This window comes from Sander vitreus, chromosome 18, assembly GCF_031162955.1.
Source record: "Sander vitreus isolate 19-12246 chromosome 18, sanVit1, whole genome shotgun sequence".
Lineage (NCBI taxonomy): Eukaryota > Metazoa > Chordata > Actinopteri > Perciformes > Percidae > Sander > Sander vitreus.
In genome coordinates, this window is record NC_135872.1 from 12,558,374 (window position 1) to 12,570,547 (window position 12,174).

The following is a 12,174-nucleotide window of genomic DNA, read 5'->3' on the forward strand; positions in this document are numbered from 1 at the left end:
TAGAAGGAAAACAGGAGGAGGGAGCGGAGGAATCATAATCAGTCTTTCAGCACAAGTTCATCTGCCCCTCACACACCGCTTCCCTTTAAGACCCCGGCCTACAAAGAAGGGGTCAACGGCGGCATTCCTGCTTTGATATCAAAGGTCCCCTGGTTACTCATACCCCGAACAAAAGCTTTTTCATCTGGTCAGTGGGCAAATCCCCTCCCCTACTCCCTAATAAAAGTAGGGCCCATTGATGTTGAAAAAAAACACTATGAGAAGATTGTTTGATAGGCCAACAAAGGAATTTTGAAAATAACTAACTTTTTTGTTCTTTACTGTTCCATCCCTAATTTTACAATACTGAAATACTAAAAAGCACTACTTTCATTTACTTACATTTTTGATTACCTGCATTTTGATTTGTTACCATATGAAACAGTTGTCATAAACATTCAATATCAATGTTGCAAGCTCAGTCTCACCTGCTCATGATGCCGCTGTGATCTCTGTGGACACAGGCTCGATCTCCTTCACAGCCTCCTCGATCACTTCGATCACCTGCGCCATCACTTCTGCGCACTTTCCCGACGGTGTTTCTGGTGTCTCTGCCCCTGTGACTTGGCTGGGAGAGGAAACCTCTGCTGAAGCCGTCTCTTGGGGTTCTTCTGACAACGTTGAGAGATTGTTTACAGATGGAGCGATCTCAGCTTTTACCTCGGTGTCTTCTGCCACAGGGCCGCTGCTGTCAAACTCTTCCACGGCCTCTTCTTCCACTGACGGTTCCTCAAACACCTGCGCCGTCTGCAGGACCATTTGGACTGGCATGTGAACTTCAAGCACTTTCTCTTCTGAAGGGGTCTTGGCCTTTGCTTCCTCTGATTGTGGTTCCACTTCCTCTGCTGCTTCTTTTACATCTGGTTTCTGAACCTCTGCGTCTTCTTTGCTCTGTTCCTCCTTGACCTGTTCAAGCTCCTCACCTATCTGACGCTCTGTCTTTATCTCCACCACTTCTTCCACTACGACTGTTTCTTCACTTGCGTTTACCTCCACAGCTTTCTTTAACCCTTCTTCTGGTTTCTGCATCTCTACAAAGGCATCAATGCTCTCTGTGACCTCGACTGGGATTGTGTCAATGACCTCCATGGCAACACAGAGCCGCTGAGGTGACTTTGGTGCTGCTTCTTCGCAGACAGCAACAGGGGTTTCAGTGATAACAGGGCCCTCTGTTGTGATTTCAATCTCTTTCTCTGTTGTTGCCACAGCCTGGACTGGTGTCAGCGTGGTGGGCTTTTTGGATTCAGGGGTGTCTTCTGAAACTTTATCCATGGCATCCTGAATGACAGCCTGGGCAATGACTATGCTCTGAGCCTCAATTTCACTGGTCTGTTGGACATCCTCCTTGATTTCCTCCATCTTCTCGCTGGACTGCTCAGTGCCTGAGCTGATCTCTGACTCTGCTGTTTGAGCGGTAGTGGCCTCCACAGTCTCTTCAACTGTCTCCTCCTCCTTGGTTTCCTGCACCTGGATTGGTTCATCGCCGACAACTGCCTGAGTGATAACAGAAACCTCCTCGCTTGATACAACAGGGATGGCTGGCTCAGTCTCCTCTGTGTTGGTGGTCTTTGTGGTTTCACATATGGTGGAGGCTCTCTCTTCGGTCACATACTGAGCTACCTCTTTTACAGTATTTTCTTCATTGGCACTAAGCTGTTCAACATCCATTTGCACTTCCTTGGTTTCTATAGTTGGCTCAGTGACTTCTATGCTCTGGGTGCATAACATCTGGTTCAGATGTTGGTGTAATGGGATCGATTATAACAGCATTAATACAGTTCTGGCTCATGGTGGTAGGCTGAATGATTTCCGCCTCCTCCTGAACAGTGCTGACAATTCCAGCCCTCTCAATCTCGGGTTCATGGTTCTCCTTGGCTGCTTCAATGTCTAACAATCCACCCTGTGAACTTTCAACAACAGGCTCAAAGTTGGTGGTTTCTACTTGATGCACTTGGGCCTTGAACACGGCATCTTCTGTAGCAATGGCCTCTGTACTTGCTGTATTCTCTTCCACTGACACCTCTTTGCTTACAGCATCATGGATCACAGCCACACGTGCTACGATGGGCATTACAGGTTTCTCCAGAGCTACTTCAGCAATCTCCTTGGTGTCTAGGCCAGTGCAGATAGCCATGGCCTCGTCGCGAGCGTGTGGCTTCAGGATAGTTAATGTCTTTGACTCTGCATTCTCAGTTGGTGGTTCACACTCGATTTTCTCAGAAACTACCTCTACTGGTACATCTTCAACAGTTACATTGGTCTGGGGTGGAATTTCACTAATTTGGGCCTCTACACCCTCAATAACCTCCTCTGCGCTCTCTGGCTTGGGTCCCTGAGGAACTGGAGTGGTATTTGCAGATGGAGCTGGAGCGACAGGCTTCACCTCAGCCGTGGACAGTCTGCGCCCTGTTCTTTTGGTAGCTTTAGGGGACATATCCTTGTCTTCTGTTTCATCCTCTGCGATGTCAGTGTCAACAGACTTTGGCGTGGCAGCATTCTCAGCCTCCTCTGGAATGTCACTCAGCTGATCATGTTGATCATCACCATCTTCGACAGTGGCTGGGATCCAGGAAGGGGATCTATCTTCAGCGGATTCTTTAATCTGGACTTCAGCCGGTTCTGCTGGTGCTTCCTGTTCAGCTGTAACTTGGTCATCATACTCTGAGAGAGGAACCACAGCTGGGGTGTCAGAGTCCTCCTCACATGAGCCTTGTTCAGTGGAGGCTTGTTTTTCAGTCTTCTTCTTTCTGCGTCCAGGGAAGAGCTTCCTCAACGAGAATGACGACTCATCTTTTGGTGCTTCACTGTCTGACTGGGATTGTTCTGGAGTCTCCTCAGGCTTTTCCTCATTTTTGGCTTTATTCTTTGGCATAACCATGCGTTTCAGTGTGTCCCAGGTGGACTCTCTATCAGGGGGGGTGCTTAAAGGTTCAGTGGAGGAAACAAATTCTCCATCACTCTCTGTGTTTTGGGAGCTGACAATGGCAGCCTCAGTTTTTCCCTCCTGCTCCCCTTCTACTGCTGCTGCTGCTGCTACTGCTGCTGTTGACTCCTCTTCAACCTTGGTTTCCTCATCGTCAGAATCAGAGGTCCTCCTAGTCCTCTTTTTGGGTCCACCCATACACATGAGAGCCTCCCAGGAGACAGAGGTGTCCATTTTCTTTTTGGGCTCCTCAGTGCTGCTGACCAGTTTCTCAGTGTTTTCAGTCTTTGGCTCTTCCTCAGTTGGCTTATCCTCCTCCTCAACACTCTTATCTGCTAACGGGGCACTCTCAGAAGAGGACAGGGTGGCTGACTTTGCTGGTTTCTCAACTGTGGCTTCATCTTCGCTTTCAGAAGACCTTTTTACACGCTTCTTGGGTGTTACTAGTTTCTTGAAGGAGGACCAGGCAATGATACCCTCTTTTTTCTTTTCTCCATCAGAGGCAACTTCACCATCAGTCTCTTGGCTAGACTCATTCTGGGTCACCTCCACAGCAATAACATGCTCTCCTGACTCCTCGGGAGATGAGGGCCCACTGTCAGTTTTTGGAGCCTCTGCTGACTCCGTGGAGGATTGAAGCTGCTCAGATGCCTGCTCCCCAGACTCAGTAAGCTTCGTCTCAGTGGCTTTCATGGTCTTTTGTTTGTTCTTAGTTGAGAGCTTCTTCAAGCCAGCTCCAGCGAAAAGCTTCTTCAGGGGGCTACCCTGGGGCTTAGCCTTCTCCTGTGATGACAACAGCTCAGCCTCAGAGATCACCTCTGCTGGAGCCTTCTCCTCTTCTGCACTAGATTCAGCCTTTTCCCCTTCTTGTTTGGTTTCTTCAGTAGTTGCTGCGGCAGGGGTTTCAACAGTGACCTCTGGCTCTGGGGTAGTCTCTGATTTCACTTCCTCTGGAGTTGCTGGTGCCTCCTCCTTAGTTTCTTGCTCCACTTCATCCTTCTCCTCCTTTTCTTCCACAACAGCAGCAGTTTCTTCTGTCTTAGCTGTCTCCTTCTCAACAGCTGCCTCCTTGTCTTCCTCCTCTTTTGTCTTTTTGATGCTGGCTTTCTTTCTCAGGTTAGAGAAGAGTCCTCCACTGAAGAGCTTCCTGAAGGGGGACAGGGCAGTCTCTCCTTCCTTCTCAGCTCCTTCCTCCTTGACTGCTTCATCAATAGCTTCAGCTGCAGGGGCTTCAGCCGGGGCATCAGTGGTTTCAGCTTTGTCTTCTTTACTGACTTCGGCCTCTGCAGTAGATTCCATTGTATCAGCCTCCTTTTCTTCAATTGTGCTTTTCTCCTCAACAGCGGCAGCCTCTTCCTCCTTTGTAGGTTCATCAGTCCCACTAACCTCCTCCTTCTCTCCTTTATCTTTGACTGTCAGGAGCTTCACAGGATCTTTCTCCTCACTTTTGTCCTTCTTCAGTGTGAACTTAAAGCCCACAAAGCGGAAGATCTTCTTGAAGCCCACTTCACTGGCATCATCAGGTTTCTCCTCCGCTGCTTTCTCCTCAATAGCAGAGATGTCATTGGCATCAGGAGACTCTTTCTCCACTTTCTCGCTGTTCACTTGAGGAGCCACGTCACCCTGGATGGCGTCCATAGTGTCAGAAGCCTCCTCCTTCTGAGCCACACCATCTGGCTGGCCAACTGAAATGACAAGAAAAGAAAGAACTTTGATGAAGATTCTGTTTTACTACTTCCTCTCACAGCTCCTACCACACCAAAGAAAGATCCCTAACAATATTCACATAAAAATGTTTTGAACAGAGCTACAATTTGTAACTTGCAATTTAATATATTTGGGTAATGGTAAGGAAATTAATCTGTGTTCAATAAAAATCTCTATTTGTTTACTCTGAGGAGAAACTCCATTAAAAACAGAGGCTGTCTCATTGCCATCTGCATTTAATCAGAGACGTTGTACAGAAAGTATTTGCTGAGATCCTGACCTCCTGGGCAGATTTGATCAAACATATGACTACTTAATTCCAATGAGATTACAAATTGGCCCAGCTAATCCTGTGCTATGTAAACATGCCAAAAAAAAGGCATTGAAACAAATAAAACGGTAATCTCCAAAGTGAGTTTCATAGAAAACGTTGCACCGTAATCATTTTGGCAATTTCTAGATCATTGTCCCAAAACATAGTGTGAGCAGACCTATAAGACAACAACGCAATGGTGCATTTTGTGAACCACTTCTACTTTCTTTTATTGGTTAAGCTGGATCACTTATTCCATCATTGTGAGTTGTACAAATGTAAGACAAATGTTGTATTATCAGCTGAGTTAAGAGACAAATACACACATACAACTAGGGCTGGATATGGCAAAAATGTGATCATGATGTATTTTCCTATTTTGATCGATATTTATCACAATATCTCTCATTTTTTTGCTGATACTGCCTGTTTGAAGTGCATCCTGACTGAAGCCTGAAGAAACCAGAGGTTTAATTACAGAATATAGTTAATTAAAATATGCAACACATACACACGTCTGCCTGCCATGTCTGTGTTTTGACAGAGGAAGGTGGAGGGGGATGACAACCTTTTTTTTCTCTGCTTTTCTCCTCAGACCTCACTATAGTCTGGGAAACCTCACATCTGATAACCCTGGACTCTCAAAACAAATTCCCAGGACTTTTAATGCCTATCTGCTTACCTGATTGCACACACTGGAAAACACAAAGACGCACATGCACTCCCTAAAACCATGCACACTGTGGGAATTACCTCCTTCACAAAAATGCATGAGCACACTGTAAAAAACAAGGTTTTTGATCCCAATTGCCATTTTCATTGTGGTATCTGCTATGATAATTGGATTCAGTTTGGAAAGGAATCTGTGAAAGATGACTGTGTTCTTGTCTTACACAACAATGTAAAATTATGCATCCACATCTGTCCACATCCTTTCCCTAAATTATAGGCTTCACTCAGTAGCACTGCAGTCCTAGAATATTTTAGCTTTTAAATAGAAAAACTATTGTTTCTACAAATGGGATAAAGCCTCACCATACACTGCAGTGTTTTACACTAAATTAGTATGATAAATTAAAGAAGTGCTTTCATACACTATATTATTAGTGGGGGCACACCCATATCTTATGTATAGATTTGACTTGAGAGGAATGTGAGCTATGCTGTTGACTCCGTTTGTGGAAATTATTTTAGGATGCTCTAAACAATCTGATTTAAATGCCAGTGGAGTTCAAGAATGTTTATTTGTTTTTCGGTTAAACTATCTCAACTGTGCCCATGTAGGATTCAAACCAAACAATACAAGCCTCCACTACTACCCCTCCTTAAAATAAGAAGTCCCAATCTCCTTGACCCAAATTCCACCACAGCAGGATGGATGGGGACCCACCCCCATCCCAAAGTACACACTCATGCAAACACAATAGCCTTCCCTCTCTGGCCCCTGAAAATAAAGGAAGGGGGGTGGTCAATTATTTTTATTATCAAGACACATTGCAGCTTGGGGGAAGTTTGCTGACTTTACTTAAATTGTGTAAACATGAATAAAGAAAGACCTGGGCGATTTATAAAATACAGCAGTGTCACATGGCAGTGGGCTCGCTCTCTCACATAGGTGTTATTTTCATGGCGCTTGTGGGATGTGTGTGTGTGTGGCCATGATTTATTCCAAGATGGACTCACTCAGACTGCCGGACAAGGCCATGTGTATCTACATGGATAATAAAACAGGAACCATGTTGATTTAACAGACTACTGGCATCTCTCACGTCTTTTTGATCTTTGTTTTCCTGCCCAATTTTTTTTTTACAGGCACACAACTGTTAACATCCCTAGATTGATTTGGTTTGTGGCGGGGGTTAATATGTGGTGGAGGAGGGTGGGTGAGTGTTTTAAATAACGACTGTACCAGAAAGAATGTGAGTGTGAAGGGGGAGGCTACAGGGGGCGAGGATGGGACAGTAAAGAGATGAAGGGATGGTGTTAAGGGGTAGGGGGGCAGGGGTCTGCCCTAGGGCCGAAGCCCTAACTGACTTTAGAGGGTGTTACATATCTCTGACACACACTCATAGTTAAAATGCTTCTCTCTGCTGGAGACAAGCTTTGTTTATGTGCGAGAACATGTGGTAAGGCTATGCTCCCATATTAAATATCATCTCTGCAGCCAAAAAACGAACACTCTCCAGTGAGATCAGATAATGTTTCTGTTGTGGCTGTTTCAGCACTACTATGCATTTGTGTGTTGTTTGAGGAGGGGGAGCAGTTGGGAAGATAAATGGCAGCTATTTACAAACTTTGCCAAATGTATGCAAATCCTTGTAATTATCATAGTCTGGAGCAGAAGCCCTTTAAACAAAAGAAGTCAGTTAAAAAAAAGAGGGCAAAGAGACACCCACACCCTCCCCCAACAGACCCTATACTAGCACCCCCTTTCTGTATGAAAGGTGTGGTCACAGTGTCTCTGAGGCATCAACAGCACTGATAACACCCACTGTTACACCATTTATCTTATAGTATCTAGTCAAAGTCTGAATTAAATTAGCCCAAAGCCAAATATACACAACATAATATGTATCTATTTATATGCTTATGTATCCTGTTTATGTGCAGAAACCAAAATCTGAGGTCACCACGAAGCAAAACATTCCAGACCTGCGCATTTGGACCTTCTACTCCCAGTTATGAACCGAAGAAGAATCAGTTTCGGCATGCAATTAATTTTATACGCCCCTTTTCTCCTCACTTCCTACCCTCTGCGGCTAAGCTGAAAAACCCCGCTGGGAATTAGGATCCCACTCTAATCTAATGAAAAACTCCTCTGATGGGACATAGGGGGCTAGCTTGGATGGAGATATGAGCTAAAAGCAGGCTTTGAAAGAAGTTTGACGGTAGTAAAAGGATGTATACTTCAGAGTTTAGCTTTGGGCAGAGACGGTACACTGTGAGTGGTATCTGTTAGTACAGTCCATAAACAGGTTTTCACTACAGGGCTACTGTAAAACGGCGATGAAAAAGGGTAAACATTTTGTAAAGCTACTGGTGATGTACACGAATGATGAACACTTGATACACATTAAATTTAACCAAAAAACAGAGTTGAATGAAAATTAATGAAATAAGAACACTACAGCATTAAATCATTGTTTTACTTTCTACATGAGGAGGCTCTACAGCGGCCAAAGCAAAACCATCACCCAACAACCAAAGCCAGGACATCTACAAACCACAATGCTAACTAACCACACCCTCAGGACAACAATGCCTTCAGCTATACTCACTCATGTAAGGAGAAACCACTGCTTTGGGTTTCATACATATCCTAAATAAATGACTAGTTTTAACTTAACAAATTATATTGGTACGTCACAGTAAAGCTGCCACACGTTTAGCAAAGTTAAAGAGAACTCTAAATTGTTAAAAATGTAGATAATGAGACCTTTTTGAATCATTCTTCTTACCTGTTAGAGTTATTGTTCCAAGCATTGGTAAAAGTCCAAAAATCCTTCTTTAAAAAAAAAAAATGACAAAAATAAAAGATTTGTAAATTTTAGACAATTACAAAAATATATATTTCAAAAGTGAGTCTCTCTCTTGTTTCCTTTCACTTCTGTGCACACTCAGTAAAATCTATAGGATTTTCTGCTTGACTCCGTCTTCACTAGTGAACTCTGTGTGAGGGCACAAGCCGTGTCTCTCTCTCTTCCAGCACTTCTCAGTCAGTATGACCAGAAGAGAGGGCTCCACACACATTTCAACAGACTGACACACATGTCATGTTAGGACCACCCCTCACTCCCTCTTCCTCCCACCTCCTTCTCCTCTCTTCAGCTGTTCTGAATGGGACCCCTCCTCCACCTCCTCCTCCTTATCCGCTCACCCTCCCCTCAGACCTCACTGTTCAGCCGGGACGACTGGAGCTCATCATGGAATCTTTTAAGGATGCATTTGTCACCCATCCCTCCAAAAAAAGTAATTGTACATGTTCAAACTCCGTACAACCCCCCCCCTAATTTCTCAAACTGTTTCATACACACAAACTCATACACATTGTTTCTTTGAAGCAGATTGGGGGATGGCTACAGTCTCCTTCCCTGGCCTTAATACCCATGCGTGTCCTCAAAAGCCTGTTTTTTTGTTTAACTGAAAATTAAACTCCCACCCCACCTTCTATTCCTTCTACTACTCCCCTTTTTCAGGAGGCAACCAGGCTGTCCCCCATATCTTATGGTTAATATCACTAGTCATGTGGAGGAATGCTGACACAGGGGGGACACCCAGAGGGAATTTCAAGATTTTACTTAGAAATTTTGCCGCCTGCCCCCTGTGAATGTTAACAAGCCACTCTCAATTGCTCCAATACAGACACATTTAATTCAGCTTTTGTCTGAGGGAGGGTGGAGAGACTAGAAGGAATGCAGATAAATCCTCAGGTAAATACCAGCATAATCAGATCTGTCACACTTCAGCATTGTCCCAGAGGAATGTGTGAATTCCATCCAGAAGGCTCCCAAATGGGTGATAACAGCGTTAATCAAGTACTGTCTGAAAGTCCCCCCCACACCCAAAAGTGTATGCTTTGAAATGTATAGAGAGGACATGTATTGATAACAAGCATAGCTGCAATAATCAAGCGTCAGCTCAAGGCGCTATATTATTGAAGTTACAGCAGTGTCTTTGCATACAACAGAATAACCGTCAGCATGTACAATATTTTTGTGTTCATTTCTTAGTTCAAGATTTTCCTAAAACTCTTAAACTGAATATTTTCTCCATTTCTAAGGTGCAAACAGACAACCGCTTAAAATCAAACCGGGTCAAATCAAGACAAAAAAAGATAAGCTCTGGGACCATAATTTAGAGAGTCATCAATACCGAGATCTATGCCCATGAATGGAAGGCTTCATGGTTTTTATCAGAGCTGGCAGGAGTGATACATAAAGAGTTGAGAGGGAGAAGGAAAGAACAGCCACAGATCTAATGAGATATAATATTTTCAGGAGAAAGTTCCAGAGAGGATAATAAAATGAATCTTCATAACATTAGGGATAAACGCTTGCTTTTATTTTGCAAAACTAGGCTCTCTATGGCTGACTTCTGCTCTTTTCTCTAGTCTAAGTAACTTAGTTATGTGTTTTTAGCATATAATTTAATTCCCTACATGCATTAACAGGTAGCAGCAAGTTAAGAGTGGAATCCTATGGGTATATCATGGAAGATCCTCTCATTTGATCACAGTCATTTACTAAGAATTTCATTCTGACACACCAGTGAGGCTTTCTGTTACTGCAGTGACTCATATGGTGGGTATTTCACTATCTGTACTATACTACATAATGACCACTATGACAGTACTGTATATTATGCTGAGTAGACAGTGAGTCAGACTGAAGGGAATTTAGAGTTTAATGAGAGTACCTCTTTTGGGTCGGCCCACATCTTCCTTTCCCCTCCCAACTTCCTTCATATGACTCACTCACATCAGTCACATTCCTGGACTTCCATACATACTGAAGCCTTGTCCTCTTAACTCAAGGCTGGCATTTTTACTTAAATTTACTAAATTTTAATTTAATTTACTATCATAGGAGACAAAGAAAACAAAAAAAACAATCACATTTGAGAAATGGAACCTCAGATTTTGCTTTAAGAAATCATTTAAACGATTAATCAATTATCAAATTAGTTGTTGACCAATTGCCTCGTCTCTAAGGGTGAGAAATGTGAATAAAAGTATGCACACGACATCTGGAACATGTCCATTTGATGGAATAGTGCAGCCATATAAATCTGGTTTGAATTTTTCACTCAATGTAAACATCATAGCTTCAATTAAAAGCTTAAACTAGCTGATACATACGTTGTATATGATACTGTCAGACAGAGTGGAATAAGAGGATTTTAACAACCTTAAAGCTACTAATGTAAAGGAGTATATTGAAACTACTTGAGAGGAAAGACAGTTCATTAACGGGTCACTTTAAAAAAAATTCTTTCAGTACATGCTTATTTTATTAAAATATGTTTCCATCACAACACTAAATGAATGGATGTGTATTTTGTACATGAACCTCAGCTAAATCAGGACAACATACGGCCAAGTCTGGGGGGGTGACGCCCCACATATCTCGATAAATCAGAAAACATGCCTGAGTTCAGGAATGTTTAAAGGAGGGGTCTTCAATAGTTGGGGGGTTGGGGTGCTGGGAGGGCGGAGGCGCTTTTTGTAGCCTGTAAAGAAGTGAATGACATCATCGGACACAGAAGAAAACGCCCCCTACTCTTCCAAGAACTGAATAGGATGATGTTGAAATAATTGGAGGAAAGGGAAACGAGGACCGTGAGTGTGTGAAACTGCCTGAGATCAAAGAGTTTTCATTCAATACCTCTCCTTTCTTCTCCTCTTTTTTTTTATTACGTTTTGCTCCTTTCATACTGTCGTTTTTATCTCCCGAATCCACACTCCAGTCCTCTTTTAATCCTTCTCTCTCTCCACCACTTTCCCCTGTCTCTTCTATCCTCTTGAGCCCCCATCCCACCCCTCCTCCTGGTTTGCGTGTGGGCCGGAGGGATGCTTAACAAGGTCAGACAGGAAACGCAGTCATTCCTTGACATCACGGTTTCCTCTTCCTTTTGCCGTTTCCTCGAGTTACACTTCATTCTGTACTCTGCACAGGCCGTCCAACAACCTTTCCGCCTTTTCTTGCTGACATTATTTCTGTACATAACGTGATGCAGCGTGATGAGATGAACACTGCCGATGTGACATCTCAAATTTGGGTATTTCATGACCATCTTTTGTTTCGTTTTGCTGTGAAATAATGGAGGATCATGTTTACAGCTTTCAGAATTGAGAGAGGTGGTGGTGTTCCGAAAAAATCAATCTTATCTAGCACGCAACTGGAAACAATTACATTTGAGATCAAGTGTGTGTGCTTGTTGGTCTTCTTAACGGTCCAGTTCAAGTCCTACGACAAAAATTTGGGTGAAGAATAGCATTTCTTCCAGAGGGGTATGTTTAGCCAGTTTTACCATCTGTTATACTTGAATTCCTGGAATATCTGCACCAACAATTTGGCATTCCAGTTGTTGTTACGCATCATCTTGTCGTTTAGTACAGACTAAATTGTGAAAATGGGGAAGTGTAGATCTCAATCCTGGAGCTTAAAAAGGCCTTGGAAATAGTCCACATGTA

The 12,174-nt window shown here is 43.4% G+C and overlaps 1 protein-coding gene across 1 annotated transcript in view; it reads right to left on the reverse strand.

Moving 5' to 3' along the window:
- The window catches only part of akap12b (A kinase (PRKA) anchor protein 12b), a 44,049-nt gene that overhangs the window by 3,067 nt on the left and 28,808 nt on the right, over window positions 1–12,174 (reverse strand). The window contains 2 exon segments of the mRNA XM_078274089.1: window positions 468–1,761; window positions 1,763–4,647. Of these exon segments, the coding sequence (XP_078130215.1) occupies window positions 472–1,761; window positions 1,763–4,647 (4,175 nt within the window). The 3' untranslated portion in view covers window positions 468–471.